At 37.8% G+C, this 20,850-nt stretch overlaps 1 protein-coding gene across 1 annotated transcript in view; it reads left to right on the plus strand.

The window, feature by feature from the left end:
• The first annotated feature begins 216 nt into the window (after positions 1–216).
• zcchc24 (zinc finger, CCHC domain containing 24) overlaps positions 217–20,850 on the plus strand; it is a 39,505-nt gene continuing 18,871 nt past the window's right edge. The window contains exons 1-2 of the mRNA XM_087802737.1: positions 217–603; positions 5,681–5,881. Of these exons, the coding sequence (XP_087658863.1) occupies positions 364–603; positions 5,681–5,881 (441 nt within the window). The 5' untranslated portion in view covers positions 217–363. The remainder of the gene's footprint in view (positions 604–5,680; positions 5,882–20,850) is intronic.

Raw genomic sequence — 20,850 nt, forward strand, 5'->3', positions numbered from 1 at the left:
CAGCAAGTAAGTAAGTGAAGAAAGTTGAGTTATAACGTTAACTCTCCGTGTTGCGCAATTGATTTTAAATCTCGTTCTGATTGGCTTGTGATGAATATGTAAATAAGAGGCGACCTGTGATTGGCTGCGGCGGCGGCCGAGGCCCCTCCTCCCTCATCAGGGATTCATGGCTTCTTCCTCCGCGATAAAGGAGGCAGATAGCGGAGAATGGGGAGCAACTTTCTCTCCTGACATGCCTGCGCAATGAACTCTGAGTAACAGACTGGGACGAGGCTCCCGGAGTAAGGAGGTCAGGGCACTTTTTTTGGGGGGGAACATCCGAAGAAGCAACAGCAGCGTAGCTTCAGCCATTTGACGTGAAAGATGAGCTTGTTGTCTGCCATAGACAGCAGTGCCTCCGTGTACCAGCCCGCGCAGCTCCTCAACTGGGTCTACCTCTCGCTGCAGGACCCCCACCAGACCAGCGCCTTCGACGCCTTCAGACCCGATCCCAACTCGTCCCACCCGGATCTGAACTTCAGCAAGACCCCCGCGTCGGCGGAGTTGAGCCCTTCCCTGAACTCCAACTATCTCAACAACTACTTCCAGCTCCAGAGGAATGAGGTGAAACTTTTCAAACTTTTTTATAAAGTTCTGAGCTCGAATTTCCTGTAAGACATTACTTCAATGTAACTGATTTGTATATTTTATTCATAGAGAGTAAGAGACAGAAATAGAAATGAACAATAATAAATTATATTAATCTTATTACCAGCCATTTTTAACTAAATCAAAACGAACTTAATTAAAATGCAAAAGTAAAATAAAATAAATAATAAATACAAACATAAAGTCTTTTTTTGTGTATAGATAATTACAGTGAACAATAATACAATGTAAATAATATCATAAATTCGTTATTACTCACTTTACCCAACATTTTTTTTTTTATCAACGAACAAACAGTAGGAAAAAAATTGAGGAATAATTGATTTCTGATATACTTTCCTATATATTTTAATTTCGAGATTGTTTGAAGTAAAAAAGATATAAAGTAAATGAATAAAACGATTAACTTTTATCGATATCTATATATTTAATAGTGTATTAATATACATCATAGTTTTATTCACATATATATAATTCTTTATTTCGTTTAAAGTTTAAAGTAAAACTAGTTCAGCATATACCTATAGCACATCCGTTATTTCAGGGTCAAGGTGACCCGAATGGAGGTTATTACCTTGACCCAGAGGCAACACAAGGGATGCCACAAACACATTTGTTTTCGGGCCTTCGGGTCATCTTCAGGGTCAAATCAACAAACATGGCAAACAAAAATCTAACAAAAGACGCAAAGACCAATAAAAAATGGACTGAATAAAAAAACCCTCTTAAAGTTAAGTCTTTAATTAAATAATTTGGTTACAGTGATATAAGTCAAATTATATTGAGAGATTCTCTGATCGGCACCGGACCACAGGTGGTTTAAGCATCATAATGGTTAACCGTGTTTGAACAGCAGCACTTAGAACTGATGGCATTATATTGTTCCTGAGGTCAAGACAAGTAGTGTGATAATAGCACCAGCAATAGAAGCTATGGCCGGCCTTTCAATCCTTGACGGTGTGACAATGGCAAGTATGTTCCTGCCAATCTGCTGTCGGTAATCCTGATACTGCCCGGCTGTTTACCCACAAGGCATCGTGTTTGTGTGGAGAGTTGAGTGTAGTCAAGAGGCTCTTGAAAGCATGTTTGTGTGCTGGGATTTTCCAATCGAGCCTCAAGTCGCACGACAGGTATTTTAGAATTATATTTAGTTGTATTATTTATAATTATAAAGCATGTCTAAATCAAGGATGGGTTCAAGTCCAAGTGAAAGTGTCGCAGTGTAAACAAGGTCCTAGATTCCACTGGCTCTCCTGAAAACCTAAACTCACCAATTTACTGACTTTCAACAGCAATTTGTTGCTGTAATTATCGTCATAATCGTGCTTCAGTCGCTCGTATCTCAGTGAAAGTGGGGCAGAGGTGAATTTAATGGCATCCTGCTACTTTTTTCCAGACGACCTGCTGCCGTCACTGTCTTGTTCAAATAGACCCCATTAGACAAACTATCTTTGTTTACATATCGTCTATTTTTATAACTTTTAAGGACAAACTGGCTGGGGTCAAACCTGATCCCTGAGGGCCACAGAGCAATGACCTCTTTCTGCCGCCACGGAAACACACTTTAAATGAATCAGTGGAACAATACCACGCTTTATATTTTTTATTATAAGAAACTTAACTTCATCTTCCTGTTAGAAAATGTAACAGAAAATCTAATCTGTGTGGGTATTTATGTGTTGTGTGTGTATGGTGCATCTGCATCCTTTTTGTGTGTGTTTGTTTCTTTTTGTAAAAAGTCTTTGTCACCTTAAAATAACTTTATAAAAAAGATTTATTATGATTATGATTATTATGGCGATTATGATTATTACTTTTATGATTATATATAGTATGGTCAGCTCTATTTTGCAGTAAAGATAGATTATAAACTAGTCAAATTAAATAAAAAGTATAACCATAAATATACTTGTTCTTATGTCAACTAGCTAACAATTAATCATTACAAATTACTTTTTAGCACCTTGTTCAGCCTCCTGCCCTGCTAAACTGGATTTTCGTGCATTGTTCTGAACTAATGTAATTAAAATAACGTTGAATCTAATCTAATAGTTTTCAACCCTAGAAAAGTAAATTAACTCGAAAAACTCCATCATGTCAGATTATAAACAGTACAATAGCGACTAATTGGCTTATTAATGGTCAATATTAGTCCACTTATCTTAACTATTTTTAATAAGAGAACATTTCAATAACTAGATAGATATAAAGACCCTGATTCAGGTTTAGTTTTATCCGTCAAGCCATTTAACTGTTCAGTATCCTTCAAGTCATTGAAACATAATCTATAAACTATGTCCTAATTTCACAAAAAAAAAAAAAAGGTATTGATAGATCTAGTAGAGCGAAAAAAAGCAAACATTTTTCACGAAAAGTTCTTTTTTTTAAAACAGAAAATCGGATGTGATGAAAAGCAATTTAAATCAAATCTGTTATTTTCCATGAATCACATTATGAATTGCTAAAATTCAATCTGGAACTGGTCCTTGACCAGTCGCAACAGATAAGAAGTGATCATTAAAGGTCATCCTTCAAAGTAAAAAAAAATCCTCCAAAATTGGAGATCTGGTTGACGCAGTGAGATAAAAAGATGTCACAGGATAACTAGCATTGTTGACTCTAAAAGAAAAAAGATTTAAAAGGAACAAATTTGGTAAACACAATTTCCAGTCTTTTACTAATAACAAGAAAACCATCCAGAAGCTAAATGTTACATTTTATATCAAACAATAACCGACTTAACTGAGGTTAACAATAGCAAATATAATTTTATCACTCTTTCTGACAGTATGGCAAACTTAAATTCCAGTCAGAATGTGAAATAAAAAGCCGTACGAGCGCATACAACCCTGGGAAGAGCTACAGACACATGGAAAATGTAAGCTACCACAACGCTGTAGTACCTGATTTATGATGACCAAAAGTAATAAATGAACATGAGTCTCAGAGCTGGAGGTGGTTAGCGAGACAATCTCACAGGCCGCGGATAGAAAAAAGTTGGCCCAGTCGGCCGTCCTTGTTGCCAAGTGTATGGTTTCTCTCTTGAGGAGGGACGACCGTCAACAGCAGCTTCATTTTCCACAAATGTATCTATACACACACACAAAAAAAAAGATGGGGAGGAGTTCCTTCAGCTTCAGTTCATACACCTGGTCGTGAAAAACACAGACTGAAAATCTACATTATTCTAAGCATGGGTCGCTTTTCCTGTCTGCTCCGGCTGGAATTCCGAAGAGAAGATATGAGGAGAACGTCGGACTGATTCATATTCAGAGAGGCACGTCTGGTGAACACGCCGATGCCCTCTCTGGCTCTGGTGGACCATGGTTGCTTGAGAGCCAACAGTGCATGGTGACACCGCTGATGCACTCCAGGCTGGCGAGAACATGCTTCCGATCTTGTTTACATTGACTCATCCCCCCGTAAAGTCCTGTCTTCCTTAGTACTTTTCCAGCTCATGAGCACAGCTGGGCCTCTCGCCAGATGTTCTGAATTTAATGAGAGAAATGATCATGGAGCCTTGTTTTTATTTTTTTTCTACCCCCCCTCGTGTTTTTTTGCTCCACAGAAAAGAGGACAGCAAGTACTCTGAGGAAATTGGTAATTAATGGTTTCATTGTGCAGCAGTGTTATTATGTTGTTGTGTTTATTCACAATTTATTCGGTTGTTTTTTCAAGTTCTACACCATTTTGTATTCTTGATGCAATTGCTGAACCTTCAACTACATTCAACAAAACTATCTTTTTCACTGTTGATCAGGCAAGATATTTATCGTTATTTAACATTAATAATTTCATACTTTTCTATTTCACTAAATACAATATTAATTTTTATTAATACTTTAAAGGATGCATTTTATTTTTTTCATTTATTACTGATGTAAAAGAATGTTATCTTTGTCCTTTAGTTGTGTGTTTCATATATACAATATGTTCATTGGGGTGTTATATTGATATATTATACATCATGATATTACTTTCCACAATACTCTATCGATACTCGACAGCACTGATCAATGAAGTTTGTAGTAATTTAAATAATGATATACAATTTGATTTACAATTAACAAACATTTACGCCAAGTGTTCATTTTTGTTTTGCAATTAAACTTCCGGAAGCTAGATGGCAGCAGTCATTACATCCGCAGCTAAAGGATGACTGAGGACAAGAGGATACAGTTGACTCAAGCAGCTTTAAAGGCTGATGATGGACATATGTCGGTTTCAAATGAAAGCAGTTACGACTTCGTCAAGAGTCATGTGGTCTGTAAATTCTACAACACCAGACTCAAGTACTCTGACAATACTAAAAAAATATATCCTTGTTCCTACAGTATTGCAATATATCGCGATACATTTATATTTTATATATTATATCGCCAGATTCTTGCCGTCTGAACCTGTCTACTAATAAATTTGGATAGTGAGGAAGGATTTGGATAAACAACTTTAAATCTGAGGCCATTTTGACCCCACATGAAGATATGTGTATTTATTGTTTTGTTTTGCTGCTTGTTGTACAACAACGACAAGCTAGCATCCGATGAATGCCCCTGGTCTCGGGACAATGACAGGAAAGGTATCAGATAGAGACAAAGCTAAAACCTCCTCTCTAAGACAAGTCAGTCTTGTAGATGCTCAGATATAAAAGTGAAGCTCCTACTTTTACTCAGAGAAAAGGAGGAATTAACTTGGTGAAAAGATCCAAAAGTCATTTTGTAGAATTTGTGACCTTATTTTTTAAACATTAGCTCTGGTTCATTACCGAATCTTAAACAGGTCGGGAATGAACAAGAACAAGATATTTTCTCACTAAAGTCACATTAAAATGGATGAATTCAGAGTCAATTAATTCGACCTTTCTAATTTCAGCTCGTTCTAACGGAAGGTCGTATGTTATTCATTTATTCATCCACGTCCTGCTCTTCTGCTTCTGTACAAAGTACTTTAGCACAGCTCAAAACAAAAGAGGTGTAGGTTGATTTCGAGAAACTCAGATGACTTTACTCAACTGTTTCCACATCTTTGGCAGGCCCTGAACAACAACGTGTACAAGAATGTCTCTCCCTATGGCTCCTTGAATAACATCGTGGATGGACTCAACTCCCTGACGGACCACTTCTCCGACCTCTCCCTTTCATCGGAGCCAAGAAAGCCCAACAAGAGACCTCCACCCAATTACTTGTGTCACTTGTGCTTCAACAAGGGCCACTACATCAAAGATTGTCCGCAGGTAAGAGGCCTGTCAAGTTTTTTTTTTTATTGACATTCCTTTGAAGGAGGCTTAATACGTCTTGTTGTATTATTTAGTTAACAATAAACGAATCTCTGAAAAAAACACAAAGTTTAATTTTGTGGCAATCCAAATGTCAACAGACGGCTGTATTTAATATTCATGTGGACATATATGAAGGTTGAAGATTCAAGCAATAGACTAATATAATTGAAATCTGTGCTTGATGCAACAGGCCTGTTGCTGGCCCTGATCTGACCTACTTGTTAAACAGACTGTCTTCTGTCTTCACTTGTCATGTGTGTGTGTGTGAGTGTGTGTGTGTGTGTGTGTGAGTGTGTGAGTGTGTGTGAGTGTGCAACTATTTATTACCACCGAGTTGCACATCTTGGCCGACTTGGTTGTATTCATGACTATATAATCAGTGTTTCAAGAGGCTGTAAACCATTACGATTTTTAATATTAAAAATAATTGTGACACAAAACTTCTATAAAACAACTGTTTAATTCCTGTGGAATTTCTGCCGATGTGTTTTGATCGAAGGGTCTGATGAAACATCACATCTTATGGTATGTTATTAAACGTCTCCTCTGAGACCATGGTTCTCATTTGTAAGATGGTGGAGTATCCTGTCTTGGTCGGGGGGGAAAGATTCTTCCTCAGAAGGAGTTCAAATATCCTGGCGTCTTGTTCACGAGTGAGGGAACAATCACTCAATTATTTGGTTCATCTTGTGAAAATTGTAACAAAATTGTTTGAAATGAGCGGAGCGAGTCTTCCAATTCCATGTGAGCGACCTTCGATTCTGTGTTATTGGTTCACGGAGGAGAAATGGAATGTGCTCAACATTTTTGTGGCACATCCATCGTGATCTTGACCGTTGCCTGAATGATGGATGTGAATCACGGTTTCATAGAACCCCGTTGAATGTTTCATGCCTCATAATCAACTCTTTGGCCTCCCCCTTTCCTCTCGCCCTCTCTCCACGAGTGATATACACCAGCAGAACCCCGAGTGTCTTGCATGGATGTGTAACGAGGAGCAGATGTGAGATTCAACTGCTTTGTCTTATGACACATGATGGCTGGTCTCTGGAGGTCTGTAAAAGACATGTGCACTGCTGAAATGTCTCTGAGATCGAGCCAAACTTCGATGTGTGGGAATTAGATCATCTATTGACCAGTCCAGAGGGAGCGTAATTCCTACTATATCATGCAACATGTAGCTTTTACCTTTTTGTCGTGCTCTTAAGTAATCCTAAAGATGTGGACGTGAGCATCAATTTACTGATAACGATAGCCAAGGCCGAGAAAAAACACAACTTTTAACACGCCTATCGTATTCTACAAGCGCTGGGCTTAAAAATGATCCGCGAAATCTGCTGTTCAAAGTGGAACACTTAGAGCGGTGTTGTGTTAAGGAATACGATGACTGTGGAATTAATCTTCCTATAGCTGTTCTAAGGTTAACCTCCAAATCACACACAGATGAACACCTCTCTGGGTTCTATTTCTTCCTCGGCTGAACTGCCAACAGTAACTCAAATGCTGCATATTCTCCAAAAGGCATCCGCGACTTCACAGCTCAACACTTCTTATTTATGCCCCTTGTTGTTTTTTCTTGAGTCGTTTTCCACCCACATGTGCTACATCAGGTCAACTATCAACAGTTTGAACAAGACGTATGGATCTGGCATGTGATGAAGAACACTCTGCTTGTCTGTGACAATGAATTGGTGTATTTTACATATGCTGTTCTGTTAAATAGTTTGTCATGTTAAAAAATGCTGCCCCAATAAAACTTGACTCCTGCTTCAATCCTCAGAGCGGTTAATGTCATGAACAGTCCGACTCTTGAGTTGTGTCGCAGCCAAACGCACTGCAAGTGTCTCAGTTCACTTTCACATTTCAGTCTTAAATCAAGACCGACTGAAGCATTGTTTAGATATTTTAGTCCGCCATCACGTTTTCAATTGCGGAACCACTTTTTTTCACTTTAAGTGTTAATTTACCAAAAAAACTTCACTCCTTTTCTACTCACCTTCATGTCTACTAAGGGTTGGGATTCCTTTCAGAGTAATATGTTCCTTTTTAGAGTTATAGACAAAAATGTATGTTTATTTTAATGTAGCGACTGGAGCTCAGTTGTCTTCGTCTTCATCTTCGTCCAAAAACACACTTAAAAACATCCAAATACCTCCATACTGCTCGTCTGTAACGTTCCTCTTGTGTTGATGCCTCGACTTAAGAAATTGTTCCAAAAAAAACTTTTGGTTTAGGGTTTCAAAGTTTGTTTGTAGCGGAAAGTTATTAGTCTTTCAGCTCCTGCTTAAAGTGTTTCCTCATTGAAACACATCACACATCATGTCAGTGTGCAAGGTTTACGCGGATGGCCTAGAAGGTTCCAATTACAAATTACTTTAAATATAGACTTGTTTATTTTTTTTCTCAACAATTCCTCATTTCGAGGCTTCAATACAATATTGACGTTACAGACGTTTTTAAGTGTCTTTTTGGATGAAGATGAAGACAACTGAGCTCCAGTCGCTACGTTAAAATAAACAAACATTTTTGTCTATAATTCTAAAAAGGAACAGATTACTTTGAAAATAATCCCTTAGTCGACATGAAGCTGAGTTTTTAATTTTGGTTTAACTAACCCTTTAACCTCCTCAATTTATCTTTGCAATCTGTTAGCTAGCTAGTTGCCTAGAACTAAATAACACAAGACATGATATTTGCTACTACTACTACTTTGTTAAATAAAATATGACCAAAATATAACATATATACTTATTATATGATATACTGTGAAGTCAATCTTAAAATACTCTATAATAGTTTTAACTCTAGATGCCGAATACACAAACTCTAAATAGCCAGTTCCCCTCCTGAGGAGCCATGTGGTGTGGTGGGACAAATGTGTTTTAGCTCTTCAATCCTCGGGGAGTTGAGTGCGAGCCACAGGCCTGGCAGCAGCTACCCAGTGCTCCCTGTCGGGGGGGACAGAGGTGTTATGTAAACTGGCTTTTATTCGGAAAATGAGGTCGCTCTCAGAGTTATGAGCAGAATGCCTCTCGCTGCAGTGCTTTGGCTCGGCTCCAAGATGTCTTCCACTTGCACTCATGATTTGGTCGGTGGACTTAAACAGTTGGCCTCGGCTCTGATATGTAGGATCCCTCAGCCATCCTGTGAATGACATCTTCTTCCAATCATCGCTGTAGGGAGATCAACGCATGGAAAAATGTCTCTGCTGTAGGTGTGGCAACACATGTGGGCTCTCAGCTTGTATAAATGTCTGGTTGGTTTAGGAATTCTGCACCTGTATACTGTATTGTTTCGCCACGGTTCGGCTCACACATCAGACTCCCGCTGGAGGTTTGCTCTTTCCAGGGCTTGCCCATGTGTCTGCCACTCACCCTGGTTTTCATCAGTGACACAGAGTTTTACAGCAGTTTGATGATGCATTTTGCGTTTTGTTTCACACTTGGGAACAACAAGGGAACACCAATGGAATGCTAACACAGACAGAGCTGATCCTGGGTCCACAATGACTTGAAACAATTAAATGAATCATCATTTGGTAGTTCAAAAAATATTTTAAGAACTTTAAACCATTTAATTATTTTTTAAAGGGCAACCCAACACTCCTGACTCACTCACATGTTTCAAATGTTAACTCTTCCTCTCCAAAATGCAGTAAGTCCATCATCATGACCATGTTTTGAACTTATTACTTTATAAAGTTCTCCCCCGTCAGAAATCTTGGCGAACAAGAGGTTACGAGAGTGCAGTCCATTATGACGTAATAATGGCTTCACTCCTCCTCTAGCCAGCTGTAATCATGCCCCACTTTGTTTATACAACGAGTCCCTCTGAGGTTGAGACTTCCGGGTTCGATGACAGGCGGTGACAAACCTTGATGTTTGACCAATCACAGCAGTGGGGGTGGTTATGGTAAACAAGATTTAATCTCCAGAGTTTTTAGTGGGTGGGGCTTAATCACATTTTCTAATGTAAGTATTTCAATGAAAAGAGAGTTTTGTACAAACAGACACATACTGATGAGTACAATAGAGTCCAACATCTATTTAAGACACACTTAAATCAACACATTAGTTGCCCTTTACGAGATTTTTTTTTTCTGTGTAGCATGATAAAGAAATTGGGATTTTAGTCATGTATCTCTAACCAGTCAAATCAGCCATTTAAGAATTCTAACTAACTTGTATCCACATTATGGATGAGCATCCCAGTAAAACCATCATTTAAAAAATGTAATCTGATCTTGTACTAATAAAAAACCTGCTGTGTTAAGCAGGAAAAAAAAGACAATTCTCAGTATATTGATCAAAAACAACAAAAAAAAAACCTTCCAGGAAGTCTAGATCATGGACGTAATAAGTCATTTTTCTTAATCAAAGTACTGCTGCTATATATATACTTATATATAAATATCTAATTGAACAAAGAGGTTTATGTCTCAGTGGTGAACTATATATTAAAGCTGAGGTCAGAGCAAACACAAAGCTGCCATTATCCTGCTACTATAATAAAGCCTTTATCCAGAGTTGATATCACACCATTGGAAGTAAAGTCTAAAGTACATAAGAAACATCTTTAATGTGTTTTTTTATTTAGATTCACACCTTCAGTTAAGTGAGAAAAACAACAACTTATAGGCAAATGGTGACTTAAGAAACTAGCTGTGAACTAGTGACACCAGCAGACCATTCAATAATACAAGATGTCATTGTTTAGGATTTCCCTCCTTCTTGTAAATACTCAATTACTTGACTTAATGTCTACTTAAAACCCACACCATCAATTTTCACAACTTTAAATAAGACAAAATGAAAAAAAGGTTTGGATTAGTGAAAGGTTTTCTTAAAGTGGCTAAAGATCGCGATGTTTGTCCAGCCCCCTCCAAATGTTCTTTCAAAATAAAAGTCCTGCTACACAGAAGTGGATGAGTTAGTATGACACCTCTTGCTAAAAGGAAGGCTTGGCTTCCATCAAAGGTGAAGGGTTTACATAAGTCAACGCTAAACAAACATCACAACAAGGTGATAATGAGGTGTGGCGCCCCAGTGTTTGTCATCCTTTTCTAATACATTTTTATCCCCAGAATAGCTTCGAAAAGCCATGCTGGGATAATGGGGCCAATATTCGTGGTTGAAATGATGAGTGTGAAATACTTGCATCATCACATTTCTCCGTCAAAGCACCGGGTCAGAACATCAACTTCTTGAAGCTTTTCATTCCATCTGGATTTGATGTGACATAAAGGAAATCAGTGAGTTCCCCTTACTCATGAACAAGACGCCAGGATACTTGAACTCCTTCTGAGGAAGAATCTTTCCCCCGACCAAGACAAAAATGTACAAATCATGTCAAATTTAAAATGGCTCAAATATTTTTAAAAAGCAAGAAATTATCAATTGCCAGAAAACATACAAGCAATGTTCATGCAAAGGGAGGGGAATATAATCTAAGTGGAGATCAAAACTTTAAGAAGCCTAAGGCTCGTTTTAAATATGATAATCATGTGCATATCGAGCTGTGAAGTGACTTTGTGGAACAGTATAGAGACAGAAATAAAACAAAGTACATCTGTTTAAAAAAAAGATTTATTTTTTATATAATTAAGTATACAAAAGAGGACGTGTGAGTACCAACGATGATAGTAATAATGTATATTATGTATATCATGTATACCTATTTAGCATATGCTCATATATTACACTATATACTGTATGTATACATATATTATACATGTATAATATATATATATATATATATATTTCTTATATGGAAATCTGTGTAAAAATATTAGTCAATGTGCCACAAACAAAAGGATAATTAAAAAGTACTTTACTTCTTCCTACTCCTTTTTCGAACTACAGGGTTTAGTTTTGTTTTCTTTTTATATTCTGCTTTTTTTTTTGGTGTTTTGTATGTACAAATAATGTAGTCATTTCTTTTGTTTAAAAACCTTATAAATAAATATATAAGTTCATTCATTCATTCATGGTCTTGACGGAGACATTCATTGACTGAATCTTAAGCCATTCAGATGAATGGTGGACCAACTCTCACATTCCTCAGACTGTAGATGCTACTTTAAACCAAATATCCTCAATATTAATTTCCCAGTCATGCTTCCACTAAACAAGTCGTCTCCTTCCTTCAAAACATTCTTCCGAAGTAGCCAAACAGTCAGTTCATCCGTAGTTCAGCAGCTTATGTGGGTTTCCTACACTCCATCACAGCCGACTCAAGTTCTCCCTGTGTGGCTGGTGGTCGTCTCAGAGTGAAAGAATAGACATCTTTGCTTTAGCTTTTAGAATGTTCAACCAGCTCCTGCCTTGACAGAGTGAAACATATACAGTCTGGACTTAAATTGTCATGAGAGAGTTGAGCCCCCTCCACAAACTCTTCCACTCTGACAGACTTCCAGGAGTTTCAGTGACACATCACTTTCAGAGTGTCGTCCCTGAGAAGGGCACCGGTGACTTTTAAGGAGGAACTGGGGGTGAGGGCACTTCCCCCGAGAGGAAATCAAAGTAGAGCATGATAAAACAAAGAATGATAGAAGTTTGCTTTCCTGGCAGCTGGTTTGTGTTCTGGACAGAAATCCCATTCTTCCTCTCAGTTTTTTGCTGAGGCAACAATCGCGCCACTTCCTGTTTTGGTAACCGTGACTGTCAGTGCTCTGTTTTTGTGAGAGGCGCTGCTGTAACTCACCATGGAAATTCTATATTCTGGGGGATTAGGCAAGTCAAATAAAACAGTGATTCCAATACTAAAATATATTTTATTTATATTTTATTATTATATTTTATTTTTGTCATTTGAAAAAACTAAACAAAATAAATGGATACAAAACCTAAATTAATAAGAAGGTATTATATGAATTTATTATTTATTTTAAATATTATTCCAGTTACATTTGTGACATCTATAGCGTCCATAAGGTCAGCAGCCATACAGGCCGTCAGGAACCAGGACAGGATGGTTCGCCTTTCAGTGAGAGGAAAAAAGGTCGACGTTGGATGTTCACTACAGCACCATTTCCTGTTTACACAGCAGGTCCAATTCTTTATGTTTATTAAATGTGTTTTTTTAAGTGTTATTGCAAGACCGAAAACACAATACTGATCAATGAAATTTAATTTGCATCTTCTTTATCAATTTGAATTGTTTATTCAACAGTTTTTTTTTCTATTTTTATATAACAAAATGAGGAATAAAACTAATTCTTTAATTTAATTTTTCTGTAATTCTTTCGAATGTTATGTAGACGTGTTAAAGAAATATTTGAAACAATAAATCTGTTCTGAAAAAGGATTTACTTTTATGATATGAAAGGGTAGTTTAAATCCAGGGTCTCTAGTTTCATATATATTTAAAAATGGTTAAAATTCATTTATTTTGCTGCAATAAAACCACAAAAAGCGCAAATGCCAGTGTTTTGAAGTGTTTTTGTAGATGCAAGTACACATAGCTAGTGTAGTAAAAATGTGACCGGCTCTTCTTCAGGTGCTGCTCCTCTGCAATTTCTACTACTAACTTGGTCTTGTATATAATACTAAAATAATAATAAATAAAGTATAAAGAGTAGAACTACGATCTAAACTTTTTTATGTATATACTTCTGAGGAAAGATAGTATCTGTTGCACCCAATGAGATTTTAAATAAACTATTAATATAACTTGTTTTCTTTCTGTCCATCTCTTAGCTGGATGTATTTCTCTCTTTCCTCCAGTTCTCAGAATGTACGAACCAGACTGACCACAGCCATTATGCATGTCCATAAATGTCCGGAACCCTTTCTCAACATTCCAGAATGCAAAACAGCAGAAAAGAACCCACACAAAGTGTTTAATAGTGTGTGAGCGTTCAAGATTTTCTTTATTATCGATGATTCGCTGCAGGTTATTTTCCACATTGTTTTCATTCTTTTGATGAATGTTGTGCAAATTAAAGCTAAAGCGCAGGCTCATTGTGAAGCCGAGTCAAGCTTACATTGACTAAACACACACTGACCCCTGTGGCTTCACATATTGGCCACAACTGTGCCCTAATCTCTGGTTAACTCAGTCCGGATTTCTAAAAAAGACTGGAGCTCCTGGGTTTGTGAGGATGAAAATGGACCAGAGAGGGGAAAAAACATGAACAACAGGAGGGCTCTTTTGTAGTCTATATGTTGACACTCAGATAAACAAGACTATATACATGCCCCATATGGATTTTTTGATTCCGTTTTATCCCTAGATCCTTCGGACGCAGTGAGGCTGCGATCCCGCTGTGCTAACAATGCATGCTCGCCTTCCTGACCTCTCTGTCTTGCAGATTCTGCAGGCACACAATGGCAGCTTTAATTACCAGCTTCCATTCCCACCACCAGCGCTCCTGCCAATGGTGCCCATTCACCACCCCGGGCGTTCCCTTAGGTGCCCATTCACGTACAGCACAAAGCCAGCAGTGTCGTTCGTCGATCTCTTGACACCAAATCTGCTGCAATCTGACATTGCTTGCGGCTTCACCGAGACCCCCATCATATCTCACACCAATCTATGACACAACAGAGTCTGTGCAGCCAAAAAGAACTATCAGCTCTGCCAAGTATTGCATAGATTTTGTGCAAAATGTTTAATGAATGTATTTAAACTTCATATAGTTATATAGGTACTTAGGTTATTTTCTCTTGTTATTTGGTGTATTTCAAATATGTATTCATCATTCAATAATGTAAACATGCATTAACACTATTGTATTTGCTCACTAAATGTATAGTAAATCACTAAACTTGTAACTAGTTTAATGGCTTTGTTGCCTCTGCCAAGGAGACTATATGATTGATTTCAATAAAAAAATAAAGAAATGTTAATAATGGGACCTGGATTAGAAGGACGTTTATTCAGTTTTGGTGGTAGTCCGGATTACCATCTGGATCTACAAACCTTATCAAGGATTTGTTGATCACTGTGAATAGATAGCTGCAGCACTTTCTTCATCTAGTGTGATTGTTATGTAAGCGACTTTCTCGAAACCTCATTTGATACAGTAGAAATCCTTTAATTGTCACCTTCAAGATTCCACCATGAAATTAAAAAGCCTACATTTTAAGACAACCTACCATAAAAAAAACTATTGTTTTGTAATCAATTACAAACTGTTGCTTGGCAACGGTCTGAACTCTGAGTGCTTCTATAGTAACAATACATATTGTTGCTCTGAATGTGTATTTGGCACCTGATCCATGGCACTGGTACAACTGTGAGCTGATATATTTATGAACCGTGCTATTCTACAGGGGAACTTCCACAAGTGAGGCTTATGATTGGATCTTTCTCAGTGTTGAAGATGTTATATACTGTATAGTCAAGTTATATATGAACTAGCTTAAATACAGATCATTGTTTGACGACGGTTGAGTTCACTTTAGATACACTTTAATTATCTTGTGTGTTCTTATGTGCATCTCTCCAAACTGCTCAGTACAATAATATTTATTTTTGTCTTGTGATGTTCTCTCTAATTTCAGACTGGGCATATTTAGCAACAAAACTTTTGCTTGATTAAAAGGAAGCAGAACTCACTGCGGGGATAAATCTTCTCTCTTTATCTGCAGCGTGTCGGGGAGTTTCTGGAAGGGATGAGGATTTGATGGGGGAGGTGCGACATGAGAATGTTATTCCAGAGCGACCCCTGATCTTCCTTCCAGTTGCAGTCAAGGGTCTTTCTGCTTGAAATCTCACTTCTGCATGTCAAAAAAAAACAGAATACAGAGTTTTTAATCACATGATTTGACCCTAGTATGTTAAATATCCCAGAAAATTGTCACTTAATATTAGAAAAAACAATAAAATGCATTAAAAAATCCGCTCCTTCTGCGAGTTGTTGATCAGTACAAAAGGCATTTGTGGTGACAAGCGACATGATTTAGTGGCGTTAGATGGCAAACACAATGGCACTGCTGTTGATGGAGACACTTGTTTCACATACTTTAGTCATCTGTTATCCTGGTATATTTAATAATGCTACTCTCATTGTGGAGACATGAAGTCATCAAGGTCTGTTAAAAGGAACTTAAACAATGGTTGTTACAGTCACTCTATAGATGTTTTTGCTAATGGTCAGGTTCAGATTAGACTAGTACTTGAAAAATAACCAGTGATGTCAAGCTCAATAAGGAAGGGCTTAAATATTTAAACTAAAAACAAGTGGCCAAGCAGTTTAAACAGAACTTTTTTCTACTGTTTAACTTTAAATGGCTACTTTTGGATCACTGCTTCTCTTTCCAAACATGAAAAACATGTACCAAAAATGACTATGTATAATCAATATACATTGTCGAAAAGTCTTAAAAACTGTGGCGGCTATGAGCTACACACTATCAAAGGAATTCATGGAGCTCTAAATAGAATTTGTAACTAATGCTAATAGAACACTTTGATTTAAATCAAATCAGTTTAATTAATCTGAAGTTATCGTCGAAATAAGTCTTTAAAAGAACATTAATCTGGTCCGAAAACATTGCGTTCCATCGTAAATGCAATAGTTGCTGAGGTTTTGTAAACAACTCTTCTTCGCCTACTGGGTGTTATTCCCTCATGTATTACTACTGCCACCTGCTGTTCAATTGAGCTAATTATTATAAATAATATTACACATTTTAAACAACAGGTACCTGATTCTAATATTGAGTAACTTGGCATAGTTCTTTAATATCTGTTTGCTTTTGTAGTTAAAATACTGTATTCATTTTAATTTGCCATTGTCTGGAATATACGGAACATTCTGTACTTAAACCCAGGGGCACACAGTGGCACAGTGTTTAGCGTGATCGTTGCTGGTTCGCTTCCAGGTCGGGAGGGAGCCGACTTGTAACCTTTCTGTGTGGAGTTTGTATGTTCTCCCCGTTTACCCCGGGCACTCCGGTTTCCTCCTACAGTCCAAAAAAATATGATTTTGGTGTTCTCGAACTGGCTAAGAGTGCATGAATGTATCGAATGAACATAAACTATTTAGATTGCGGTGGGATGATCTCGTACCAGGAAATGTTGTGTGCACCTCTGGATTCCCTCTGCTGCGAGTCAACCTGCTCTTGTCATTCACCGGGGTTGGTAATCCAACGCTGCTCTGCAGCTGCACGGCTCGCTGGGTACTGAGGGACAGAGGCTAAGTCCAAGGTTAGGGGAGTGCAAGGGTGTTGGGATTCACACCCATTCCCCCTCATTTTGAAAACATGTATTAGCTCAAGAGTTGTGACCGTGAGCTTGTTGCCTTCATGGCAGGCGAGCGATATAGGGTTGGACTTGAGCAAGGATACATTCCAGTGGAATCGTGTTTTCTAAGAATAAACGCATTGAGAGAAAGGAACGAAAAGATCCTGTCAAAGTATCCGAGCCTCAACGAGAGAAAGTGTTATGGATATGAAGAAAAACAACCACATGCAGGATTCTCATGGGTAGCGATCCGTCATCCAAGAACATGACTGTGAGAGCCGTGGCCAATTTAGGATTCTGGATTGTGGAAATCCAGGAATCTGGGGAAAGGGTTTTGGAAAGCTACTTCCTGGCATCGAGACACAACTTTGCAGCTGTTCTGGACATGAACGAGTTAGTCACAGGACGATACTTACGAACATACGTGACTATACATGGTTCAGTGGTTAGTCTACCGTAACACACCAATGTCATGAGCTCAGTCTTTATCTAAAGCCGCAATTTTTGTCAATTACTTTGACATGTAAGTATCATGAGTTATAGTGACTATATGTTTAAACACAGATGTGTCAAACTCAACAAAAGTACTCTTTCATAATTGCTCCCTAACTTGACCTCAGCTAACAGGAAGTCTAAACTGAAAGTAATATCAATCCCAATTGAATTCTTGGAATCTAATTTTAACAAAAAGCATCTTTGTGGTTTGTGCAAAAAAATCAATTGTCCCCCACTGGTTCCTCCTAATAATACAAGAAACTCTTTAGTTCTCCTCAAACCACATCTTCTCTTTCCCACTTCCCGTTTTTTTCTCAGTTTGAGACATTTTTCAGCTTCATCATAGAGGTTTAAAGTGTTGGTTGGCCCAAAACTTTACTCATTTTTTACTCACCCTCATGTCGACTAAGAGTTGGGATATTTTCAGAGTAATCTGTTCTTTATTAGAGTTATAGAAAAAAAATTGTGTTCATTTTAATGTAGCGACTGGAGCTCAGTTGTCTTCGTCCAAAAAAACCCATCCAAATACCTCCATACTGCTCGTCTGTAACGTCCATCTTGTATTGAAACCTCAACATCAGGAATTGTTCCCAAAGGCTAACTTGCAGCACAGAGGAAAAACTAAATATCGCAAGTGCTGTCTACCCTGGTAGCACTTGCTACATTAAAATGAACATAGATTTTTGTCTAGAACTCTAAAAAGGAACAGATTATTTTGAAAATAATCTCAACCCTTAGTCGACATGAGGGTTGATAAGTAGATTTCACTTGAAATAACAATTTAATCTTCTAAATGGACAGGATTTGACTTACTGACCTTGAGTTGACACATGTTTGACATTTTCTTTAAAAAATAAACCAAATGTTTAAAATGATTAGAGAAACTCACACCCAAACTGAACTTGTTTTCAATTGTATTTATACAATGGTGGTTTTTGGTCAATGCTTGTTGATGCATGTGTGGAACAGAGTCGTGAAGTTTACTGATTAACAGTGTAACAGATTAAAATCTCCTTCATCAGAGTAAGAAAAAGGAGAAAAGCAGATCTGGACAGCACTTTTGTATCTTTGTTCCGGGTCTAACATTGTGAACAAAGAAGATCTGCTTCATAATACCAACTTAACTAAGAATTTGCACAAGTAAGGATTCTTTTCAGAGTAATCCTTTCTTTTTTAGAGAAATGTAAGACCATTTTAATGTAGCGACTGGAGCTCAGTTGTCTTCATCTTCGTCCAAAAAGACACTTAAATACCTCCATACTGCTCGTCTATAACGTCCATCTTATATTGAAGCCTCAACTTTAGGAATTGTGAAAAGTGATCCTGAATTCTTTACAGGAATAGTCATTTTTATCCTGACACAGAATCAATTTAAAATTAACTCATAATGCAAGTAGAGTATTCCAACAGAGCCACTGACATACAAGTCCAATAAAAACATCGGCTGCTAATTTAAAATGGGGGATGTTTTTATAATTGTAACTGACTGAAGTCAACATCTGGAGATTATTTAAAGAAATGTAATTCAAATGAACCAAAAAAGTTTATAAAAATCTATCAACGACACAGGGCTCCATGTAGAGTTCATCGAAGAAACATTCACTTTAATGAGTATTTACTGGAGCTGACTTCGGGGGATTTGTTGTAATCTAAATCAACACAGGCCATATATTGGAATATTAATCTTTGCATTTTTTCCACTGTGATTGTAAACCTTATCTCTCCTCCTTGGTTGAAGTATTGGTCGCTACTGATTAAAAAAGGGGTCTTCTAATAAGGGATTCATTCTCCATTTGTTTTCACGACCACGAGAGAGCAGTGATCCCTCCTGGACCGGATCGACTTTTGTTATATATCAAAAAGATGCGAACAAATTGAATTCATACCGCCACAAAATATCTCCAGATGAATATATTCAAAAACCTCACTGGGAAGAAACAAAATATGTGTTTTTTATTATATTTTGGCAAATCACCGCCCCTTATCTTGATGAGTTATGGCAGTGGGATGTTTTATTTGAGGTCCAGCTGTCTTGATTTACCTTTCAGATTCTAAACAAAAGTGATATGTTCAGGTACTGGGCGGTTTTACAACGTGAGAAAAGCTGCACTGGCAAATTTTTCTAGTCTACAGGGCCTCTCGTCCAGCTGTGAGTTCATGTGTTTGAAAATACAAAACTTCATGCCCCTCTTTGACATGAATTTAGTATTTGAAGGGCATTTGTCAACTCTTTCAGGGTGGATTATGCTTCGGGATAGAATGCCAAGAAGGTTTGAGGTAGGGTAGAATGATCCTAACACCTCTTCAGTTGAGTCGATCAAATCACACATGGCAGGAGGACTCCAGCTTCTGATAGAGAGATAAAGACAAAAAAGGAGGAGAACCAAAAACAGTAAATATCAATGGTCCTTACTACCTACTCTTCTGTTCGAGAATGTTTTACTCAAAGGGCAACTAATGTGTAAGATGCAGAAGTCCATCATCATGTCAGTGTTTTAAACGTATTACTTCATAAAGTTCTACCCCGTCTGAAATCTGGGCAAACGAGAGGTTACGAGACTCCATTATGGTGTAATAATGGCTTCACTCCTCCTCCAGCCAGCTGTAATCACACCACGCTTTGTTTATACAACAAGTCCCTTAGAGGTGGAGACTTCTGGGATTGATGATGTTTGGTGACAACCCTTGTGCTTGACAAATAACAGCAGAGTAGATGTGGTAAACCAAGCGGTTTTAGTGGGCGAGGCTTAAGTACATTTTTTCTAATGTAAATATTTAAATGAAAAGAGAGTTGACTGATGAGTACAATAGAGTCTATTTAAGACACACTTAAATCAACACATTAGTTAATGAGTGTTAGTCCTCCAAAAAGGCAGCAAATCCAGAGTTAAAAATGTGTGGGTCATAATTGAGATGCAAGTCTTAAGTCTAAAATGAATTATTTTGGCGTCTCTTCAGGGCCGGAACTGAACTTGTGGTTTCTTCACCACAGTTTCATTAGTTGTCCTCTTATAATCAACCCCCTTATTTTTCCCAGCGAGATATTATTCTCATTTGTAAAGACTGGTGTCTTCGGTGGTTTGACCTCAGGAAGCGACGAGGGAGAATGTGTTACTCCGAGAATGGTGAACCGCAACATGCTCGACTCCGAGTCGTTTTAAACGGCTTTCTCTATTTGTTGCACTGCGGCTTTTGCAATCCAGTCGGCAGTTGGAGGAGTCGAATACCTCTGGATCTGA

Source organism: Callionymus lyra, chromosome 11, assembly GCF_982586985.1.
Source record: "Callionymus lyra chromosome 11, fCalLyr1.hap1.1, whole genome shotgun sequence".
Classification (NCBI taxonomy): Eukaryota; Metazoa; Chordata; class Actinopteri; order Syngnathiformes; family Callionymidae; genus Callionymus; species Callionymus lyra.